The sequence below is a fragment of the Pipistrellus hanaki genome (genome assembly GCF_964339955.1).
Source record: "Pipistrellus hanaki genome assembly, chromosome: 1".
Classification (NCBI taxonomy): domain Eukaryota; kingdom Metazoa; phylum Chordata; class Mammalia; order Chiroptera; family Vespertilionidae; genus Pipistrellus; species Pipistrellus hanaki.
Window position 1 is genome coordinate 11248115 of NC_140503.1, and position 25026 is coordinate 11273140.

The window sequence follows — 25026 nt, forward strand, 5'->3', positions numbered from 1 at the left end:
TTCTGGTTAGGAAATAGGAAAGTTATAAAATTCTGAAAGCCTTCTGAAGACAACTTTTTCATAATTTTTTGCTATGATTTTTATGTGTTTTAGAATTTAAATCTTAGAGGGCATTTTCTTTCAGCTATTTCTGAGTTTTGTGTCTGTGGAGGGTAAGTTTCCTCATTGTTGTCTACTTATATGGCATATATACATAACTACAATTTTGAAGTTGAGATCAATACTCAATTAATCCTAAAATGACCTCCAACATATTTTGTTGAATAAGTGGAAAAGTCTGCCAACATTTAGAAGTTCTTACTATGGCCTCTCATTTTAAAATTATAATGATAGGCTTTGATATGTGGTTACTGTGTTGTGGTTTATCACAGGTCTTCAGAAAATGTTTTTTCATTTGTATTTGAAGTGCATCACACATAAATCAGTGTTGATTTTTTTTTTTTTTTTTTTTTTTTTTTCGTTAGAACATAAGCTTCATCAGAGCAGGACTGTTCTGTTACCACTGTTTGGAATAATGCCTTGTGCTTACACTACATAGTTGCTGAATAAATGTCTACTTATTTTTATTTATTTTTAATATATATTTTATTGATATTTTACAGAGAGGAAGGGAGAGGGATAGAAAGCTAGAAACATCGATGAGAGAGAAACATTGATCAGCTGCCTCCTGCACATCCCCTACTGGGGATGGTGCCCACAACCAAGGTACATGCCCTTGATCATAAATCAAACCCTGGGACCTTTCAGTCCACAGGTTGACGCTCTATCCACTGAGCCAAACCGGTTTGGGCTCTACTTATTTTTAAACTAAGAGTCTTTAAAAAAAAAAAAATTTAGATTGATAAGCATGGACAGCAATTCAGTTTAGTCAGCCTTTATTTACTGCATGATTTTATCTCCTGGAGAAAGTTGAACATTTACTACAACATTTTGAATACAACTTGAAAAGCACCTTTTTCTTTAGCCTTTTATTTTTCACTTTGGGGATTTTTTTTTGGAAACACTTAGAAAATGATCTCGTTTTAACAACCCCCTAAGATAAGATTGCTGTATTGAGGGAGTGTCCACTTGGCTGAACTTTGAACAAATGCGTCTCACAGTGTTTCCTGGCCAATGGGAACATTTTTGGCTAAGGGAGTTGTTGGCAGGGAGAGGAATCAAGCACATAATGCAAGCCATTCCTCTCAAGTGCAACTTTAGAAAGTGCTCTTGGCCTCCAGAGTGTTTTATTTTAAATTAGTGGCTCAGGTATTCCAAATATCCACTGACCTTATCTTGACTGTTACCTGAGTAGGCCTCAAGAATTTCGAGCGCATTTCCTTCTGTACTAGCTGTTTTCATTTGGACTCTAAAAATAGCTGAAATATGTGTAAGTTAAAAGTGTAATTACCTGCAAACTTTTTGAACTTTTGGGTTGATAGTTATTAAATCAGCTATGTATGTTATGAAACTAATAAGACTGACAAATAGGCATGGATTAGCAAATATATATATATATATATTTTAAATATATTTTATTGATTTTTTACAGAGAGGAAGGGAGAGAGATAGAGAGCTAGAAACCTCGATGAGAGAGAAACATCGATCAGCTGCCTTCTGCACACCCCCTACTGGGGATGTGCCCGCAACCAAGGTACATGCCCTTGACCGGAATCGAACCCAGGCTCTATCCACTGAGCCAAACCAGTTTCGACAAGTAAATATTTTTAGTTAGATCTATTGAACCATATGAAGCAAATATAAATCTTAAGTTGACCTCTTCCCTTAGATCAGGGGTGGGGAACATCCAGTCCGTAAGAGGCCTGAGCAATCATTGGGTCTGGCCCTGCCAAGGCAGTAGGCATGAGTTAATTAAATGTTTGACCAAGGATAGCAGGCTAATTTTTAGGTTGGTAATTTGGTATGGCCCATGGATGATATTATAAATATCCAAGTGACCCTTGGCAGGAAGAAGGTTCCCCACCCCTGCCCTATCAGATAAAGAAAGCTTTGCAAAGTCCAAAGCTGATGATAAGTGAGCAAGGATTTTCCCCCCGATTTTTAGATTATCTGTTACTTTATTCATTGGGTCTAGATAATTAAGAACCAGCCATATAAATAAGTAGAGGAATTATACATATGGATATGGAGATAGTATGCATTTTAGAATAAATATTATCACACAAGTTAATACAGAATTCATTTGGGAATGTGTCTACTTAAAGAAATGGAGTATTAATCAACCGTCACATCATTCCTTTTTTTAAAAAAATTCACCTTTCTAGTAGATGTAGAGGCTAACAGTCTGAGATGCTATTCTCTTATTATTCCTTGAGTCTCTCTCACCAACCATCTGTCATGATAATGGAGTCCCATGATCACATGGAATTAAGTGTGGTTTGCCCCGGTGGGGAGTTACAAAATGGCATATGTGGGGAACTGATAGCATTTGGGGGGCTCTAAGTTCTGTCATTGTACTTCATGTGTGTGGTTTCCGATTTCCTTCCTTATAATAGCAGAAGCTTTTTTTTTTTTTTTTTTAAATATATTTTTTATTAATTTTCCACAGAGAGGAAGGAAGAGGGATAGAGAGCTAGAAACGATGAGAGAGAGACAGCTTCCTCCTGCACAGCCCCCATTGAGGATGTGCTCGCAACCAAGGTACATGCCCTTGACCGGAATCGAACCTGGGACCGTTCAGTCCGCAGACCAGTGCTCTATCCACTGAGCCAAACTGGTTCGGCAATAGCAGAAGCTTTAATAGCGTTCTGCTATCCTTCTGGGTAGACGGACATTATTATGCTGGAAGCTTAACATGCCTTATCCGGTTTAATCCTCACAATGAGTTAGGCCTTATCTTTTCTATTTTAAAACGAAGCCCTGAAAAATTGGGTAATTGGTTCCACTAATCTGGGTGGTCTTGTAGCTAATGAGCAAAAGAACCGGAATTTGAGTGTACACCTGGAAGACTTCTGCTTAAGCTTTGTTAAAGTTAGAGGGGTCATGGACCCCTTGGAGAATGCGATGAAAATGCAGAAGTTTGCACAGGGTTTCAGGTGGTTCATGGATGCCCCTCTCTCAGTCCATCCGTGAGCTCCTATTTCCTGTGAAGTAAATATGGAATGGCTGGGGGCCTAGAAGCCTCTTGGATGAAGTAGTTTTCCCGCTTTTTTGGTTTAACAGATTCTGCCCTAATTTTTCTCCAGAGTGAAAGTGCGGATAGGATAGAATCTTTGTGAACAAATTCAAGACCTTCATAATTTTTTTTTAATATACTTTATTGATTTTTTATAGAGAGGAAGGGAGAGAGATAGAGAGCTAGAAACGTCGATGAGAGAGAAACATCGACCAGCTGCCTCTTGCACACCCCCTACCGGGGATGTGCCCGCAACCAAGGTACATGCCCTTGACCGGAATCGAACCCGGGACCTTTCAGTCCGCAGACCAACACTCTACCACTGAGCCAAACCGGTTTCGGCAAGACCTTCATAATTTTAAGAAAATAACTTGCCTCGGAAGTATACTCCACACCCCCTTCTCCCACAAATGCCCTTTTTGTTTGTTTGTGTTGTTTTTTTAAAATATATTTTTATTGATTTCAGAGAGGAAGGGAAAGAGAAAAAGAGAAAGAGAGAGAGAGAGAGAGGGACAAAGAAACATCAATGATGGGCTGCCTCTTGCATGCCCCACACTGGGGATCAAGCCCGCAACCCTGGCATGTGCCCTGACTGGGAATCGAATCACGACCTCCTGGTTCATAGGTTGATGCTCAACCACGTAGTTATACTGGCCAGGCTCAAATGCTCTTTTTATTTATTTATTTATTTAAAATATATTTTATTGATTTTTTTCGAGAGGAAGGGAGAGGGATAGAGAGTTAGAAACATCCATCAGCTGCCTCTCGCACACCTCCCACTGGGGATGTGCCTGCAACCAAGGTACATGCCCTTGATCGGAATCGAACCCAGGACCCTTTAGTCTGCAGGCCGACGCTCTATCCACTAAGCCAAACCGGTTAGGGCTCAAATGTGTTTTTTGAATGGCCTTCATATTCAGATCTCAGGAAAGGCCATTTGGGTTATTCGTTTCCTCCCTGGGACAACTTACTATTAATGGGAAAACAAAACAAAACTCCTTCCCAGGAAGAAAGGGGGGAGCTGTGAGTGGGATTCCACTGCAGTTCTGGCGGTAGATCCACGTCTGTCTTCCCCACCAGATAGCACGTATGTGCCCACCAAGAAGTCAAGCCGTAGGTGTGTGATAACTCTTCAGTGAATGAATGGCTGATCATGCTTCCCTTAGGCATTAACCAAATTCCAGGCCAGTTGTTGAGACTTATGCTTCATTCTTCTTGTCAGATACACACCTACCTTAACATGACACTTTCCTTCCTATGAACAAGGCCTTTGCTCATATGACTGTCTTCATAATATGCTGGTGTCTAGTTTTGGGGGTGGGGATGCAAAATTATGCTCCAAGACTGAGTTTGTCTTCGTCAGCAATTTATTTAACACAGGTTCACTGCAGGAAAGTCACAGGCTAGTAGCATGTGGGATGATGCCTCTTAATAAGTTGATAAAGAAATACCATAGCCCGCCTGGCATGGCTCAGTGGTTTAGCATCGACCTATGAACCAGGAGGTCATGGTTTGATTCCGGGTCAGGACATATGCTTGGGTTTTGGCCTCGACCCCCCAGTGTGGGGTGTGCAGGAGGCCACCAATCCATGATTCTCTCTCATCGTTGATGTTTCTATCTCTCTCTGCCTCTTCCTTCCTCTCTGAAATCAATAAGAATATACATATTTTAAAAAACACTGTAACATACTCCAAAGCAGTGATAGATTAATTACACCATTGTTCAAGGCAAGGGGAGATGAAAGGAATAAAGTTTGAATTTAGTGGAGGTGCGTCTTTTACAAGTTGGCACTCGGCTTGGCCCGCTGCTGAGAGCTGATGCCCAGTTGCCAGCACAACATGCTTGTTGCTAGAGCACGTTGCTGGGGAACGAAGGCGTGGGGTTGACTGGCATGATGTTCTTCTTCATGGGGCCCCTGACAGCTTTTGCCACTGCTGGTAGGAGGCACCTTTGCCAGGGCAGGTCTTTGGAGAGCTATTTCGATCAGCCAAAGGGTAGCCTTGCCCAGACCAAACATTCTCACATAGCCCTCACAAAGTCTGGGTATTTACCATCTAAATGACTCCTGCCACAGTTGTTTCTTCATATATTCCTTTTTTTTAAAAAAATATATATTTTATTGATTTTTTACAGAGAGGAAGGGAGAGGGATAGGGAATTAAGAAACATCGATGAGAGAGAGACATCGATCAGCTGCCTCTTGCACACCCCCCATTGAGGATGTGCCCGCAACCAAGGCACATGCCCTTGACCGGAACCAAACCTGGGACCCTTCAGTCCGCAGGCCGACGCTCTATCCACTGAGCCACACTGGTTTCGCCTCTTCATATATGCTTATCGATAAGCCCCAGTGGAGTCCCTCAGCAGCTGAGCTACCGAGTGCTTATCAACCACACAAGTGAGATATGGCATCCTCACAAATCACCTCACTTAAAAAAAATTTTTTTTTTTACATTGATGAGAGAGAGAGGGAGGGAGGGAGGGAGGGAGGGAGGGAGAGAGAGAGAGAGAGAGAGAGAGAGAGAGAGAGAGAGAGAGAGAGAGAGAGACATTGATTTTTTTGCTCCACTTATTTATACACTTATTGGTTTGTTTCTTGTATGTGCCCTGACTGGCAATTGAACCCAGAACCCATGGCCAGGGCAACTCATTCTTATATCAAAACAACTTTACTTATAAAAACAACTTCATTCTTAGATCAAAACAACTTTACTCTTAAAAACAACTTCAGCTTTTGTCATAAGCAAGTGGATTTGAAATCGTATCAAACTGATACAGAACAGCTGGTTTAGCAAATATATTCCCATGTGATTTTCTAAGCAGTTTGTTCATAAGTAAATGCCACTTAGATTTATCATTTAAATATATTTTTTTATTGATTTTTTACAGAGAGGAAGGGAGAGGGAGATAGTTAGAAACATCAATGAGAGAGAAACATCGATCAGCCGCCTCCTGCACACCCCCCACTAGGGATGTGCCCGCAACCAAGGTACATGCCCTTGACCGGAATTGAACCTGGGACCTTTCAGTCTGCAGGCTGACGCTCTATCCACTGAGCCAAACCGATTTTGGCAGATTTAGCATTTAATGAACTGATAGGATATCTAAGTCAATTTAAAAATGTTAAGGATTAGCTTAAAATGCTAATTTCACTAGAAGAAACTATGCATGTACAAATTTTATATATGAGTAGTAGCAGCATGTAGTGGAAATAACTTTTCTGTTGAGGGTTGTGGTACTTTCTGTAAGCTTGCTAAAAGGTGTGCAGCATTTAGATTTATGAATAGGGCTCAGTAATTGTGCCATTTTGAGCAAGCTTAAACTGAGCGGGGTAAGAAAATATACACGTAACTTTGTGCTTGGTGGCAGCAACTCATTTTATTTGTGGATATAAAATAACTTGTCTTTGCTCAGTCCTGTTACAATTGTTTAGATGGATCAGACTTTGGCTTGACAAACTACTTTTAATGGCAAGTGAATTGTCAGCAGATTGAATTCAACTGATTGAATTCAAAAGCGGGTTTTGTAGGCAACAAGATAGAGTTTGGGTGCCAGATGAACTTGGATTGAAATCCCTGCACCACCTGTGTGCCCAAGGAAACCATGGATTTTGTTTCTTTCATATGTGATATGGTTACATGTGGTAATCAGAATGATAGCTAATTATTGGTACTGACCCTATGCCAAGTGCTATACTAGCTGCTTTGTTGGATGTCTAATTTAACCCTGAGTGTGATCGACTTCCTTCCTCCTCCCTCCATCTCGCTGATGGAGTGGACCAAAGGGGCGTGTCCAGACCAAAGGGAGGTTCTGGCGCAAGACACTTGTCAACTGTTAAGTCAGTTTTTTGTATGTGTGCAAAATTATTTTTCTTTAGCTATTTCCATTTTCTTTTACATCATGTATATTTGTTCTTTAGTTAGAATAATTTACTGAGAAAAAAATGGATTGAAGAAAAGTGACTTGGTGTTATTTAAAAAATGTTTAATTACATTTATTGAGGTAACATTGGTTAGTAACATTATATAAATTTCAGGCATAAAACTTTATAATACAATATCTATGTATCACCCGAAGTCTAGTCTCCTTCTAGAGAAGGTATTATTATTGTTAGCCAATTAAATCAGTTACATCACTTAGAATTAAGATATTTGGTGTAACATCCTCTCTCTTTGTCCCAGAAATTGGTATGAATTATCTAGAGAATACCCCTATCCACCCATAGTTTGCACTTACACATAATATTTAGACAAGTGCATATTTGACTTGTCTGTATTTTTATTACTGGCACCTAATTTGAAGTCAAATTTATGTTTGAATGGCTATTTTATGAAAAGAACACTTATAGATTCTATATTACAGCATGATAAAAAGGAGAAATAGAGCATGTTTAATAATAAAGACTGTATCTGAAATTACATATTATTATGCATAGAACATCTGTCACCCACTACTGGGACATAGATTTCACTGTACACTACTGCGCCCCCCTGCCTGGCTGTGAGGTAGTCAGTGACAGCCCAACCAGGATGCAGGTCCTCCAGCTGCAGGCTTGGCATTTTTCAACAACACATTACTTTTCCTTCGAGCCTTTGCTATTTTCCTTAAAAAACAAAAACAAAACAAAACAACAACAACAACAATCCAAGCATTGGTATTTTCTTTAAAAATATATATATTTTATTGATTTATATTTTATTGATTTTTACAGAGAGAAAAGGAGAGGGATAGAGAATTAGAAACATCGAGGAGAGAGAAACATCGATCAGCTGCCTCCTGCACACACCCCCTACTGGGGATGTGCCTGCAACCAAGGTACACGCCCTTGACCGAATCGAACCTGGAAGCTTTCAGTCCGCAGGCCGACACTCTATCCACTGAGCCAAACCGGTTAGGGTCAAGTGTTGGTATTTTCTAATAATTTATTTTAAAAGTAAAAGTTACCAAAGACAAAACCCTGTTCATGAAGGCAGTATTTAGGTGTCGAATTTCCTATATGAAAGAAGATGGAATATGAAACTTGATGCTGTTTAAGGGGATTTGAAGAGTATGATTGTGGGAGCTAATATTACTTGAGTACTTACCGTGTATGAGACACACTTCCAAGCGCTTTAAATGTTTTCACTTATTTTGATCCTCAAGATTCCTGCGAGTGAGGCACTATTATATTCTTCTGTATTTTACAGAGAAGAATATAACAGGGTAGACTGAGGCTCGGAGGTGTTAAGTCACTTGCTCATGGTGTACACGGCAGGAATCACACCTGGAGGAGTAGCTCTGGCTCCTTGATGGGCATCTTTCTTCCTGACCTGTAGCTGTGGGCACGTGACAGCTGTTCTGCCATGGAGCTGGGCCCTTCCGTGCAGCCTGGCACATTGCAGCCTCCCAGAGCTGATGGAGATTGCTTTAAGTATCCTTGAGATATTTGTTGTCATTCACTTTCATTAGTACAGTTTATTATCATGCTTACAATATGCTTTTAAAGTCACATCAGGCTAAGACTAGATTCTTTCTTAAAATGAATTAAGACCCGTATTCATTTATAGTTCCCAAATCCTCTTTCTGAGTCCCTTTATCTCTGTATGGCCCTCCCCGGTGACCAACCACATCATAACCATTTCTGAGAAGGGACATGAATCATGACTAGCCAGCAAGACTAAGGTGACCAGACGTCCTGCTTTTGACGGGACAAATTGTTAAAAATCGGGACTGTCCCGCCAAAAGTGGGATGAGGTTGGGAATGAATGCCTGACCTGCCGGGGACAGAGCTGGTTGGTAGGAAGCCTTTTGTAAGCTTGTTCCCTGGGGGTGTCGAAGCATCGGGATGATGAAATACGCCTCAGAAGAGTTCCCTTCTGAGAGATTTCCCAAAGTAGAGTGGTTGCACGGCTGTCGGATGGACTTGGGGGCATCTAGGGCCTCAACGTGCATCCAAACAAGGAAACCTGGGAGAACTAGTGAGCCAGGCCATGGCGGTTCTTGCTGCTGCCCCGGCTGAGCTGGGTCACTGGGATTCAGCTGCTGTGCCCATGGGGGTATGCCCACCTGTTACAGCAGTTCACACCAGAGTTTCCATGCTGCCACCTGGGAATGCCTGGCATGGGGACCAGGCCACTAGACATTTCCCATTTTTAATTCCTCTTTTGCAGGTCATGATTCTGTCATGTAACCTTTATTGTCTGTCTCTTCTCTCCCACTCCTCCCAGTAAGACTTTTATTATTATATTCCTTGAATATAGGATAGTTGGCTATAGGATAATGAATAGTGGGTAATTCGTATTATCCTTAGTAGCAATACATATTTATGGTCAGTTCAACTATTCTACTTTTAAATTATAATGAAAATACCTAGTCTTATGTATTTTTTTTTTTAAAATAGCACCTCTTGGAATAAAATGTAACTGGTATTATGGCACTTAAACAATTAAAAAATATTGAGTGTATATTTCTGAGTTATGTACCATCCATGACTTATTCGTCAGTGAGAACACAGTTTAAAAGGAAATTCATTAAAGCTGTAAGTGTGCCCTTTGTTAAATGGAACTTTCTATCGTCAATAAGAAAGGGATAATAGCCTTTTTGTATTAAAAAAGGAAAGAATTTTACTGTTTTCTTGGAACATTTGTGTACATGGAAGAAGTGTTTACTGTAACTGGAATGTGGAGAGAAGAATTACTTCATGTACGATGAAACCATTATTTGCAAGCGTTGATTAATGAAGAAAACAGTGTAGCTTTTAGTAACAGAAATCTAGGAGTTTCTTCATGTGTATCTGTTTAGTATTTTAACCACAAAAATAATTTACTTGATTTTATAACCTTGAGATCTTTCATGGCAATACTAATTTAAGAACAGTGAAGCGACTGTATTTTTTTTTTTTTTTTTTTTTTTTTTAGGGCAATGGAAAATATGTTGGGTAATATTCTTTCAGGCAATAGAAATTAACTTTGACTAGATTCTTTCTTAAAATGAATTAAGGCCCATATTCATTTAAAATGGATTTATCCTCTTTCTAATCCCTATATCTCTTTGTGGTCCTTCATGGTTACCACTTTCTGAGTCACATGAAACAGCTATAATTTTGACCTGGCAAAAGTGAATGTCAGAAAAATAAGCAGCTATTCCTACATATATTCATTTCAGCTCTTTTCATTTTTACATTGTGTAGTTACCACTTCTAAGCATAATGCTCACACTGCTCAATACCTATGACAGACTAAGATAAAAAGAATAACTAAGACTTGAATTTAGAAAAAAATGAAACAAATTTTTTCCTGTGAGTTAATTGAAATTTTAAAACTGGAGTATGGGCCAAATAAGACTGAGGTTATCTGTCGTTTCACTTTTATCAATAAAAAAAAGAACAGTTATGAATGATCTAAAACATTGACATTTGTGGATTAAGCTAATAAGCAAACCCAAAAAGGCCCAAGTTTAGAGATCTGAAAAATCTGTCTGATTCTGTTGGAATGGGATATAAGAAATGGCCCGGTAATATAACAGACTAGACAGCTAAAATAATTAAAACACGGAGGTGTGGCTTACCCTCAGCTATGTGGGTCCTAAGCATATTGACCTTTTATGTGGTTGGTACAAGATGGAGCATGTTAGCTTTTGTATGGGAACTGTGCAGGAACATCTCAGTTATTTCTATCATTTGGGGCAGTAAAATGAATGTAATAACATTTTGCATTTATTCCTAGCTTGGTCTTTAAAAACATGCCAGTATCATTTTAACTTTATAATTAAATATATATCTGTGTAGCACTTACTGGTATCTGACTTCCCATATATTTTGCTTGTCTTTCTTTCCCTACTGGAATGTAAGTGACATGGGTTGTGTGTTCTTTTCCTCAGTATTGGTCCCTATAAGGGTTTGACACATAGTAGGTGTTCAATCCGTATTCATTGAATGAATAGATGAGTTTTTCTAAGTCCATTTTTATTAGGAAGTACAATATATATGTTTTGAAGGATGTTCGTACAATATATATTTTTTGAAGGATGGGTCATTGGGTTCTTCATAGCATCTTACTGTTCAGGATAGTAAATAGAGAAGAGATGAGTCATCTATGTAGATAATGATCCCCATTCATGCAACAGACTTTCTTTTAATAAATCCCTGAAGTTGGCTTGTCATTGGACCCTGTTTCCTGGAAGTGAAATCTTACAACAGCAACAAAATCTGCTTATGTGAGGCCATCAGTGACTTGGGCTTCAGTTTAATAAAGGTTTCAGTGTAATTAGAAGATGAAGATACACTATTGATGGTTATATTTCTGAGCCCTAATAGGTGCTAGGGTATAGTGATATTGCATATTATCACCTTGACAGATAATAGACTCCCTGACCAAGGACACAAGAAAATGGATTAAAATTAAACAGGAAAGGACAACATGCTGTCTGCTTGGAGGCAGTGTGACCACCGCACTCACTGCTGAAAGGAAGAAGTACAGTGCTCCATTATTTATGGCAGACTCCGTGTGGAGCTAAGAGCTGGGCTTGAATTAGGTTAACACTTGTTAACCACCCGTGTTAGATGATCTCTGCCTGGGAAAGGCTTTATCGGGTGCCATCTCCTCTCCTCTCGCTCCCGATGAAACGTCTGCTGACTTCTGCCTCGTCTAAGAAAAGCACCAGGATAAAATTATAGTTGCCATTTTATATGGGATTAACCTGCATCAAACTCAGGGCATCAGTGGCTTAAAAACCCCTCCCGCTAATGTGTGTGTCCTTCTGCTCTGCCTTAAAAATAGCACAACTAACAAGGCTCTTAAAATAATTAGACAAGAAAGGACTTGGGGCTTAGGGTTCACATTCTGGCCGAGTTTGGACCTAATGGTGTCTCTTTAGGTGACTGTGATTTGGGACACGTTCTTCTCCGACCTGAGCTCAACCATGTGTTGTAGCTATGTTTTCTTCCGAACAAAAAGCTCAGTTACCGAATCACTTTGTTCCCTGAGTAAATGTTGGTTCATTAAAACCCTGTTGTGCCTGTAAAGAAGCCAGCTTTTTTAACTACCCAACTTTTGTTTTTACTGTTGTTTACACAGCGGGTACAATTATCCATACAATTTTTAGGAGAGTAACTAGTAAAATCTTAAACAGCTTATGAGGAAATCCTTGAGCAACTTTAGTAAGACGACTGATATGTTTGTTTAGAGCAAAATAGGAGAGAAAAGTATCCCACCGTGAAGAAATTTCACAAAAACCTGTTGAATGATAATGGAGAATGGAGGATGCTGGAAGATTCAGTGAGGTAGAGGCTTCTCTTGGGGTGAGTTTCCCACAGGCCTGTCAGCTTGCGTGGGCATCAGTGAGGGCATCAGTGAGAGCAGACAGGGCTGTGGGGCAAGGGAAGCCCCGTGGATCCTTACTAGGGAATGTCCTGGGGAGGAAAGAGGCGTGGTGGAGGCATCCCCTGAAAGCCAGTAATTACAGGCTGGTTCCTGGGAACATTTTAACTGCAGCTAAACCAAGCCCATAAACTCTACAGGGCATGCACAGCCCAGAAGATTCGGATTCAAGGAAGAGAAGACACATGATCCTGGGAAACTATCCCAGACCAAGTAATTACTGGGAAGAGTCAAAATGTGAGGCACCTAGGAGGCCTGTCTGAACTAAGGTTGTTGTTTGGGGGGAGGGAAACATTCCTGGTATATCTTAACTTTAAATAAAGGAAGACCTAAGTATAGATAGTTATTAGGAAGCAGGAAATCCAATTAACTCACGGCTAGCCTCATTTATTTCTGGCTCATTTTTTTTTTTCCCTTTGATTGTTTCAAATGCACTAAATTTGACTTATTTAAAAATTTAAAAAAGTCTGTACTTTATTTTGGTTGTTAGTGGGTTGTGTGTGTGTGTTTTTTTTGTGTGTGTTTTTTTTAGTGTTTCTGATCTTTTTTTTGTTTAAGGTATTTTATTGATTTCAGAGAGGAAGGGATAGGGAGAGAGATACAAACATCAATGATGAAAGAGAATCACTGATCAGCTGCCTCCCTCAGGACCCCCACCAGGAATCGAGCCTGCAACCTGGGCATGTGCCCTTGACTGAAATCAAACCCGAGACCCTTTAATCCGCAGGCTGATGCTCTATCCACTGAGCCAAATCAGCCAGGGCAGTGTTTCTGTTCTTTAAAATAAATCTTTTTTGAAATGAAATTCATATAAAAAATTAACCATTTAAAAATAAACCATGTAGTGATTTAGTACATTCACAATACCTCCTCTATCTAGTTTCAAAACATTTTGTTACCCTGAATGAAAAACCTGTACCCGTTAATCAATTACTTTCCTACCTCTCCCCCCGCCCCCCAAACCATCAGTCTACTTTCTGTTTCTGTTGCTCAGGATTTATCTACCGGTATTCTGAACATTTTGTTTAAATGGAATACAATATGTGATCTTTTGTATCTGGCTTCTTTCTCTCAGTATAATGTTTTTGCAAATCATCCACACTGTAGTATGTATCAGTGCTGCTTTTTTTATGGCTGAATAATGTCCCATTGTATGTATGTTCCAAAATCTATTGATCCTTTCTTCTACTGATGGACATTTAAGTTGTTTCCATCTTCTGGCTATTGCAAATAGCCCTTCGCTGAGCATGCCTGTACCTGTATTTGAGTACCTGTTTTCAGTTCTTTTGGCTGTAGTATATCCAGGAGTGGAATTGCTGGTTCATAGGATGATTAATATGTTTAACTTTTGAGGAACCACCAAACTATTTTCCATTGTGGCTGAACTATTTTACATTCCCACTGGCAATATATAAAGGTTTCAGTTTCTTCACATCCAGTACCTCATTGTGGTTCTGAGTTGTATTTGCCTAATGACTAATGACGGGAAGCTTGTCTCATATGCGTTTGGCCATTTGTATATGTTCTTTGGGAAGAATATCTAATCAAGACCTTTGCCCTTTTTAAAATTGAGTTGCCACCAAAACCGGTTTGGCTCAGTGGATAGAGTGTCGGCCTGTGGACTGAAAGGTCCCAGGTTCGATTCCATCCAGGGCATGTACCTTTGTTGCAGGCACATCCCAGTAGGGGGTGTGCAAGAGGCAGCTAATCGATGTTTCTAACTATCCCTCTCCCTTTCTCTCTAAAATATCAATAAAAATATATTTAAAAAAATAAAATTGAGTTGTTTTTTTGTTGTTGTGTAAGAGTTCTTTATATATTCTAGATACTGGATATGTGATTTGAGGATTTCTTCTCTCTTTCTATATAGTTTGCCTTTTTTACTTTCTTGATTTGGTCCTTTGATGCACATAGTTTTTAATTTTGATGAAGTGAAATGTATGTTTTTTTCCTTTGTTGCTCATTTTCCTGTGTGTCATTATCTAAGAATCTATTTTAAAGTCATGAAGATTTACCTCTATGTTTTCTGCTAAAGAATTTATAGTTCTTATCTTTAGGTTGTTGAACCAGTATGAGTTACTTTTAATACATGGTGAGAAGTGTAGGGGCATGACTTTAGTTTTCTTAGATCCGTGGTTGGCAGAGTGTGGCTCTTCCACAAAATACCATGGCCTGGGCAAGTCCATTTTGAAGAAGTGGCGTTAGAAGAAGTTTAAGTTTAAAATATTTGGCTCTCAAAAGGAATTTCAATCGTTGTACTGTTGATATTTGGCTCTGCTGACTAATGAGTTTGCTAACCACTGTTTAAATCTAGACTGTTGAAGAGACTGTTCTTTCTCCTCTGAAGGGTCTTGGCACTCTTGTCTAATCAGTTGACCATAGATGTGTGGCTTCATTTCTAGACTCCATTCTATAATAAGTCTCTTCTTATACCAATACCTTACTGTTCTGATTAAGGTAGCTTTGTAGTAAGTTTTTAAATCAGAAATTGTGAGTCCTCCAATTTTGTTCTTTTTTAATATTGTTTTGGCTATTCCATATGTATTTGAGAATTGGCTTTCCCATTTCTGTGAAAATGGCTATTGGCATTTTGATATGGATTGCATTTGAATCTGTAGATCACTTTGGAGAATCTTGCCATCTTATCAATATTAAGTGTTCAATCCATTTACATGGTATATCTTTTAATTTAATTTCTTTCAGCATTGTTTTGTATTGTTCAGTACAGAAGCCTTTTCACCTCTATGGTTAAATTTATTTCTAGATGTTTATACTTTCTTCATTTTCTTTTTGAAATTTTCATCCCTGGTGTATAGAATTTATACTGATCTTTGCTTGGAGATCTTCTACCCTGCAATTTTGCTGAATTTATTAGCTCTAGTAGTTTTGTTTTGGTGAGGACATCTTTGGGATTTTTAAAAAAATATGTTTTTATTGATTTATTTTTTTTAGAGAAAGAGAAGGCAGATGGAGAGAGGAAAACATCAATCTGCTGCCTCCTGTATTGAACCTCCAATGCAGGCACCTGCCATAACCAGGAATCGAATTGGCTACCACCAACTGAAGCCACACGGCTAGCATGATATATATATTTTTAATAATACAGGATCATGTCTCCAGTGTATAGAGATAGTTTTACTTCTTTCCAGTTTGGATGCCTTTATTTCATTTTCTTACTTGGAGAGAATTCCCAGTACAGTGTTGAATAGCAGTGGTGAACATGAACATACTTGTCTTGTTCCTGATCTTAGGGAGAAAGGTTTCAGTTTTTCATTGTTGAGTATGATGTTGGATATGGGTTTTTTTCAATGCTCTTGAAAAATAAAATTTAATAAAGTATTTTTGCATCAAAAATTAAATAGCATTAAAAAATTCAGTTCCTCAGCTGCACTAGCCACATTCCCAGTGCTCAGTAGCCACGTGTGGCTAGTGGCTGCTGTATTGGAGAGTGCAGGTAGAGAATATTTTCATCATCGTAGAAGGCTCTATTTGGTAGTGTTTCTGTAGAGCCTGGGACAAAGCCGCTAGTTTTGTAATGACCTTGACGGTAAATTGATTGGGAAGGAGTAAATATTAGCAGTGGCCAGAGGCTGTCCTTTCAACCCTTAAGTGCATTAATGCCCTTTCAGGTTGACCAGGCCCAGGGCTAGTATTGATTTACCTGAACAGCTTCCTTACACAGCAAGTGAGATCTAAATGTCTGGGCATTTAAAAGCACACAACAAACCTGTGTGTAACTTAAATAACTTAAAATTATAAGTTATTTTACTGCTTTAGTTATAACTTTGTGTGTGTGTGTGTGTGTGTGTGTGTGAGAGAGAGAGAGAGAGAGAGAGAGAGAGAAAGAGAGAGAGAAATAGATATTTTACTTCCATGGCCTACAGTTGCTTTACGTTTGTCTCTAATAAGCTTTTGGAGACAAAGAGGAGTTGCAGTTATGCAACTGTATTATAATAGTATTATTAGAATTTAGAATATTTACAGAGATGTGTTTATTTATAGAAGCCAAATTTGAGAGTAGTGAAAGAATGGATGAACATTATCTCTTCAGAATTCTACAGCCTGGCCTAGCCGGTGTGTGGCTTAGCTGGTTGAGCATCTTCCCATCACTATAAGGTTGTCAGTTTGATTCCCAGTCGGGGCCCAAGCCCGGGTGTCGAAGTTTCTATCTCTCTCTTCCTCTCTCTGAAATCAATAAAAACATAAAAGAAGAAAAAGAATTCTACTAGGTAGAGCCCCAGTTATGTTTATTATAAAATATTAATTATAATAAAATTTAGTTTTTCAATATTTTTTAGCATATCGTTTTTGTTAAAAACTGTCTGTAAAATTTCATAGCACCCATTACCTTCTGCTGTCTAGGCCATGAAGGCACTCTTTTGGTGCAGGGGTGAAGAAATAGTCTGCAAGAGTAATTGACTTCTCACCTTTTTCTCCCAGAATACGAGTACCTACCTATAGGTAGTTCTTGTCTCTCTCTCTCTCTCTCTCCCTCCCCTCCCTCCTTTCAGGTTTCGCTATTGTCCCTTTCTGAGCAGTGAAACAATAGAAATTGCTGTCTCTTGGTCTCGGGTCATGGGTTAGAGCAATTAAAATAGCCAAAACCGGTTTGGCTCAGTGGATAGAGCTTCGGCCTGCGGACTGAAAGGTCCCTGGATCGATTCAGGTCAAGGGCATGCACTGTGGTTGCAGGCACATCCCCAGTATGGGGGTGCAGGAGGCATCAGATCCATGTTTCTAACTCACTATTCCTCTCCCTTCCTCTCTATAAAAAATCAATAAAAACATATTAAAAAAAAAAAGTGCCGAAACCAGTTTGGCTCAGTGGTAGAGTGTCGGTCTGCGGACTGAAAGGTCCCAGGTTCGATTCCGGTCAGGGGCATGTACGTTGGTTGCGGGCACATCCCCGGTAGGAGGTGTGCAAGAGGCAGCTGGTTGGTGTTTCTCTCTCATCGACGTTTCTAGCTCTCTATCCCTCTCTCCTCCTCTCTGTAAAAAAATCAATAAAAATATATTAAAAAAAAAAAAAAAAGTAGAGAGACCCTTTGGTACAGTTCCGCCTCCTTCAGTGACCTTCCCTCTTTCCAGATCACGTACTTCAGCCTCTGGTACTACAACAAGCAGAACCAGCGCCGGTGGGTGGATCTGGAGAAGCCTCTGAAGAAGCAGCTGGATAAATATGCCTTGGAGCCCACCGTCTCCTTCGGGGTGGTGTTCTATGTGCCCTCCGTGTGCCAGCTGCAGCAGGAGGTCACCAGGTGAGAGTCCCTGCTCTGCTTTCAGGAAAGGATCTCGTGTGGTTGGAAAAGTGAAAGGAAGGCTGCAGTCGGGAAGGCTGCAGTGCAGGCTGGCCTTTGCCCTCCCGCCCCACATTTGCAGCCGCCGTGTTACGTGGAGGTTCTGGCATGCGGTGTGCCAGAACGCCTCACTCGCTGCCTTTGCATGAGTTACGGCTTCCCTGGCACAAAGGAGTGATTAAGGGGAAAACATTTTCACCCCGGCTGAGGACTCTTCTCGTAGTGTGTTCGCTGATTTGTTTCTGACCTTTCTAACAATGAAAGGAGGGAGGGGGGAACATTTAGTCACAGAATCTGTGTTCCTTCTTTAAGAAAGTGTACAGCCGGGTTCTCACAATTCTTTGACCCCAGTGGCTGTGTGGGGTAGTGATGTGGGAGGGGGAGAGGGAGAGGCGGGAGGTGTTGAAGGTCCGAAAATGTTGGCTAATATGTGCCCTTCCCCCTTTCCCTCTTCTCCCTTCCCCTCTCCTCGCTCCCTCTTTCTAAAGCAATAAAAACATGTTTGTTTGCTTTTTAAATAGTATTTTAGTCATAAAATCATGGTACAAGGAGGACAGACATTTTTTTCATTTGTACAGAATGGAAATGATGACATTGGTATATTACAAAGGACACCCATCATAGAAGGTAGATTAGAGGCAGCAAGACTGTAGGCAGGAGACCAGTTAGTAATTTCCACGCCATAATCTGGGCTTTAGTGTAGGATGTGGACCTGAACAAAGGCATTAGCTGTGGGAAGGGCTGAGAGAGAGCAGGCCCTGTAGCTTCAACCAGTGTGTGATTACACATTAATTGGCTCTGGCAGAACCTGATGGCTACTGGTGAGTTGCAGCAGTAAGGGTTAAGGCTGTAATAAGGATGGCTATCTATAACAAAAGCCCTTAATGCCTTCGCCTTCTGCCGTGAAAGAAGGCCAGAGGTCAGCCATGCAGAGCTTCTAAGACAGCTCCACCAGGTCTGCAAGGGCCCATGCTCTGTCTCTTCCTGTCCCACCGTCCTCAGCGTGCTGGTGCTCTTCCCATTCACTACGTAACCTCAGAGCCAAAGGGTCCTGGACACCACCGAGCTGCTGCATTCACATTCCAGGGAGCAGAGGCTAAACCCGGCTCTCCTCTCAGCAAGTCATGCTGCTTTAAGGGGCCTTTACCAGTTCCTCAGCCACACTCACCACATTTTAAAAATATATATATATATATTTTATTGATTTTTTTACAGAGAGGAAGGGAAAGAGAGTGTTAGAAACAACGATGAGAGAGAAACATCGATCAGCTGCCTCCTGCACACCTCCTACTGGCGATGTGCCCACAACCAAGGTACATGCCCTTGACTGGAATCGAACCTGGGACTTTGTAGGCCGCAGGCCGACACTATATCCACTGAGTCAAACCAGTGAGGGCTCTCATTTTAAGTGTGGGTAATGGCTGCCCTCTGGGACAGCACAGATATATACCATTTTCACCACCGCAGGACGTTCTGATAGACAACACTGCTCTCTACATCGAACAGTTAGCTCACAGGAGAAGAGAGGAACACATCACATGTCCCCATGAGAGTACATCAGGCAAACCGAGAATGTGGAAAATTCTACATGATCAGTCACATCGTTTTGTCTATAAGTAACATGAAAATGAAGAGGAGGCATTTTTTCCCTAAAATTAAGAGAAATTTAGAAAATAATCAAATGTAACCTGTGGACTTTGTTGGGACCCTGATTTAAAAAACAACAACTGTGAAAAGACTTGATGCAATCACAAAAATTGTTCATGGACTGGGTGTTGGATAGTGTTAAGGCATTATTAGTCACTTATTTTGTTGGGTATGTTAAAATGTGTGTGTGTGTGTGTGTGTGTGTGTGTGTGTGTGTGTGTTGAAGCTGACCTTTTAGGGATATATACTGAAGTATTTGTAGTTGCCATAATATACCTGGGATTTGCTGGAAAACACTTGGGGACAGGGAGGGAGAGCATAGCGGAGATGTGGCAGGCATAAAATTGGCGATTGTTGAGGCTGCATGGGAAGGCTATGGGCGTTTGTGTATTTATTGTCTATATATCTTTCAAAATTTCTGTAATAAAACAAATATATAAACATAAAATGTCTGTATTTTAGCTTTCTATTATTAATCTAGGAAAAACAGGTGAAGACTACCTCACTGCATATTATTTAAAATGTCTGTTGTGCAAAATGAGGCACCTGATCTATTATAATTATTTAATGTAATCTTTTTGTGTAAAAATACTTTATGTTGGAAAGTTGACAGGTCGATAAGGCTTTAGGTGATATTTTTATTTGATCAGCATATTTGGCTTTTGGGCACTATTATGGAATGCTTGCTTTAGAATTAACACGTGCAGTCTCTTTCCTTGCTTGGTTTAGACCACATGTGTCAAACACAAGGCCCACGGGCCAAATCCAGCCCGCCAGGCCTTGCAATGTGGCCCGCACCGCGCTGTCATCATTGCACTCCGCTGTCAGTTTATGACATTGTCAGTTTATGACTGTTCAGTAAACCATTCGGCCCGCGATTTAGGCTGGATTTTAGATTTTAGCCCCTTCTCTGATTGAGTTCGACACCCCTAGTTTAGACAGTTTTGAATTCAGGTTTGCATTATACCAAGGCGTTACTTTTTTAGACCGTATTGGCAGAGAGTTGTTGGATCTTCATTTTACATCAGGTCCCCAGCATCTCGGACAGTACGTGATGCAGAGCAGGTCCTAGTAATCACCGGTTAAAGAGGGTAAATCAACGGGAGGAGAACAGATCTGCACTGTAGAGCTTTACCAAAATGGAGAAAAGATAACATGAACTGGTGGTGATTGGCTTAAAGTAGGTGGATTACTGATAACAATCGTAATAGTTACTGTTTCTTGAGTGCCAGCTGTGTTTAGTACTGTGCCGAAAGCTTTAAATTATATTCCTTCAATACGTTCAGCCTTGTGAAGGGACGATGGCATTCCCATTTGGCCAGTGACAATTTAACGCGTAGGTTATGGCTTGTTCAGATTCCTGCAGAATGCTAGATTGGAGAGCAGGAATGCAGCCTTGGACTGTGTGACTGAAGCTTGCGCTGGTAACCAGTGTCCCGAATATTGAAAGTGTAATAATAAGTGAACTCATTTTACAAGAATATCAAGAAAGCATGAAGCAGCTAGCTTTTAGGGATTCCATCCAAACAAATTTCAATATAGTAAGCCTGGTTTGAAATATCAGGAACTGTTTTCTTATGGGTTTATTTTCCAGGACTAGGGATCTGAGTAAGCAAAGTCTTATGTTACCAAGGTACTAGTCAGAGTTTTTAAAGTAAAGATTGCCTATGGCATTTCTCTCCAACTAACAAGGACAGTATGTAGGGATTGTCTTATGGGGCATAAGATAGATGACCAGTTGTCTTCTACATGGTTACAGCTTTGAAATAACTGCAGTTATAGAGAAGTAACTCAATAAATTGATTACATTGTGTGTGTGTGTGTGTGTGTGTAGGTCAAGGATGTTCTTGTTTTTCTTTGAAACCATCCAGGTTAAGGTTTTAGTTGATTAGTTTATGCTCCTCCAATAAATTATGGTAAAATACATTGTCTCAATTAGAGCTAATGTTGGTGTTAATTTTTTAAAATTGACATTTCTTTTGTAGGTATCAGTATTATCTGCAGCTGAAGAAAGATATCTTGGAAGGAAACATTCCGTGTACATTAGAGCAAGCAATTCAACTAGCAGGCTTGGCTGTTCAAGGTAAATGATGATAACTGATACTGTACCTGACCTATCAGATTAAAACGGTTATAACGAAAACAGCAATGACTTCTTAAAGTAACGGACTTTCTATAGTAGTGTGAGTATGTTGGTGAAATGTTTCTGTTACCAAAGGGGCTTTCTTGTGGGAAGAATGAATTTGGGTTTTCTAATGAAAGGAGACTTCTGGAAGGATAAACATGTTCTCATGTCAACAGAGAAACAGAGGAAAAAAATACACACACAGAGCATTTGCATGCTAGGCATTCCTCTTGATTTGCTGCTAGCTAATATTTTAGGAAGAAAGATCAGCCAAACAGTGAGATGGAAGAAATTATGACCACTTCTACTTTAGGCATACGTCACTTGTTTGGTTTCCTAAACAGTGTTCCTGGATCACAGAGCATCAGTCATAACAGATCAAGTTTGCATTTCACGGGTAGTTTTTTGGATTGTTTAATTCTGTCATTTCTCCTTTGCCCTAACAATATGCATTTACACGGATATACAGCATATCCTTCTGATGGGCCATTTGTTTTGTATGATAACTGGCATTTAACCTTGGGAATTGAAATTTAGTCAGAAGAATTATTACTAAAATTCATCAGATATTAGCGGACGTGGAGATGTTATTATTTCTAGACAAACAGTTGTCTGACACGTAGAGTCACTTTCCTTTTCGAGGTCCTTTGAATCTTCCTACGTGTCATCTTTGGCTTTAAGAGCTGGTTTTTCATAAACTTTTTGCCAAACTGTGATTTATTTTTAGCAGCTAAAATTTTCTAAACCAATACATCTTGCTGTAACATATTCAGATGATCTGGTTCCATTCTCAAGAGGTATAATCACCACTATGAACACTTTGGTTTCTTCCTGACATTTTTCTGTGCATGTGTAAGCCCACATGATTATGGGGCAGTTTTTTTTTTTTTTGTTTTTTTTTGTTTTTTTAAATTATAAAGATGAGATCACATTACATACAGTTTGTAACTTATTTTTCACTTTATTAATAGGCATTTTCCAAGTCAAGACACATGAGTCTACCTAACTAATGTTTTAAGAATGATATTTTTAAAATACACACTTTCTAGCTGTAATGCAGATTTGACTTCTGAATCAGAAGCACACCTTCTACGTAACGGCATATCGAGTCTGTGTTGAGCATGCGTTGCTATGCAAATTAAACATAACTGACATGTGAATATTTGTCATTTTTGTATAGCTGATTTCGGTGACTTTGATCAGTATGAATCCCAGGACTTCCTTCAGAAATTTGCCTTATTTCCTGTGGTAAGACTCCTTTTGACATTGGGCCTTTGTATAAACAGCTTATTTCCATGCCCTTAATACTCCCTGAAATGAATTCCAGGAATAGTGTTAAAGAATCAGTTCCCTCTGAGGAACAACGCAAGTATAAGTATTTTTCCTGTAACACCTTTCTTGGTTGTGGTAAAGCCATGGGAACGGGAGGGTCTGCAGTCACGGGGCCATTCCCAGAGACATCTTTTTTATGTTTGGATGTTGAGTCTAAAGAGGGGGATTCATTTCCCGCTTCTGAGGAGCCACACAGAGGTTTTGCTTTTAACTGAAGGCTTGAAACCTCCAAAAATTATGTTGAAACTAGAGGCCCGTAGCATGATATTCGGGTAAGAATAGGCCTTCCTTCCCCTGGCTTCACTCCCAGCCGCCCAAAGCCGGCAAGTCCTTGCTTCTGTCTGGAACACCACTACAGTAGCTCCCTGGGCCCCCCTTCCCCTCATAGTAGGTTCACCCTGCTCCCTGCCTGCATATGCAAACTAACCTCCATCTTTGTTGGGTTAATTTGCATATTCACTCTGATTGGCTGTGGGTGTACCAGAGTGATGGTTAATTTGCATGTTTCTCTTTTATTAGGTAAGATAAATTTGGCTTCTCAGCAACAGTTTAAAAAGTAGATGATGGGAGGACACTGCCTTCTGCTCTGTTACTGGTTGCCTTGGCAGGAAAACTGCGCTGGAGCAACCAGGGGAGGGATGCTCTTCTGAGCGTTGTCTGCATAGCCAGCGGGCGTGCACAGGTGTCCTAGTGCCGGGATAGCAACTGGCCATGGATGCTACCAACCTGACCTGACCCAGTGGGAACTTCCTCTGAGGCTGAGTGGAAAAGGCAGGGCGAGTGTTTGGCTCCTGAGCAGAAGCCACTAGATTCCTTAGGCAGTCCATGATTACGGGCTGGAGCCAAGCTCCCCCGCATTCCTACCTGTCCTGCTTCTGCCTGACGATGAGGAGAGTTGGGTAGCGTCAGCAGCAACGAATCTTCCTGAGAAATTGGGGTGACTCGTGTACATACTTACCGCAGTGTGTTTTCTTCAGGGGTGGTTGCAAGATGAAAAGGTATTGGAAGAAGCAACCCAAAAGGTGGCCTTACTGCATCAGAAATACAGGTAATGCTGAGAAAGGAAGACGTGGCAATGGTATGGAACCAGTGCCTGTTTGAACTTGAAATGTGCATTGACCCAGTGAAATTCAGCACTTAACGCTGCTGCTGCTGCTGCTGCTGCTGCAACCACTCCCCCTTCGGAGCGTCCGCATTTTCAGAGCACTCACTCTGTGCCGAGTGCTGGTCCAAGCACTTACCATATTACCTCATCTATTATCCATGTTGTCCCCGTGAGGAGGCTGAGACTGTTCAAAGGGTGCCCATCCTCCACCCCAAGTATGAAAGGTTTTGGTGCCAACCGATCCTCTGTAGGTCAGTTCAAGGTTGGAGAGACTTCTTTTCCTATGTGATGCAGCAGGCACAGGGTTTTCTTCTCTTCACCTTTGGATGCTGTATCTCTGTCCTCCGGGGAAGCTGTGCTAAGAGCTACAGTGCTTATTGCACTGACTTACCATCCTGGTAGACAATGACTTTCTTTGATTGTGAATCTGTACGTGTTGTTGTAAGAAAAACCCTCCCCTGGAGAAGGCTAGGTCTCCATTCTAAAGCAAATACACAGTTCTAAGTATGTGATATATCATTCCATTCTTATAACCACTCTTTAAGTCAATGCCATTATCTCCTTACAGATTGGGGGAGCCAAGCTCAGAAAGACTAAATAACTTGCCCAAAGTTACAGGTGGTAGAGGTGGGATTTGGACCCAGGTCTGTCTGATTATAACCTATTGTTCATCCCCTCCCATTAAACATAACCTTGTGCCTTTAGTCTCTCCTCACTTAAATCCATACAATCGCTCACCAAGGATTAATCTCCCTAAAACATCACTGTTCCTCTCTCTTATCTCCCCACCACCCCCACACCCTTTGTCAGATGCTCGTGAATTTGTTCTTGCTCTTCACTAGCCTGAGTTCATTGCCCCTGGTGTTAAAGACCTCCTATGAACTGGTTAAATCCTGCCTTCCCCCACCCCAGCATAATGAATCCCTCAGGCCTACCTCCCCTTATCTTTTGTTCCTTTCATTCATTCATTTATTCATTCATTCATCTGCTTAAAGACATAGTAGAGGAGATAAGTTGAAAACAGTCACCTGCCGGCAGAAGATGCATTC

At 40.5% G+C, this 25026-nt stretch overlaps 1 protein-coding gene across 2 annotated transcripts in view; it reads left to right on the forward strand.

Moving 5' to 3' along the window:
- Positions 1–25026, forward strand: part of PTPN21 (protein tyrosine phosphatase non-receptor type 21) — a 69026-nt gene that overhangs the window by 13038 nt on the left and 30962 nt on the right. For both annotated transcript variants that reach the window (XM_084883812.1, XM_084883813.1), the window contains exons 3-6: positions 17560–17729; positions 21401–21498; positions 22721–22788; positions 23850–23920. In XM_084883812.1, the coding sequence (XP_084739938.1) occupies positions 17560–17729; positions 21401–21498; positions 22721–22788; positions 23850–23920 (407 nt within the window). The remainder of the gene's footprint in view (positions 1–17559; positions 17730–21400; positions 21499–22720; positions 22789–23849; positions 23921–25026) is intronic.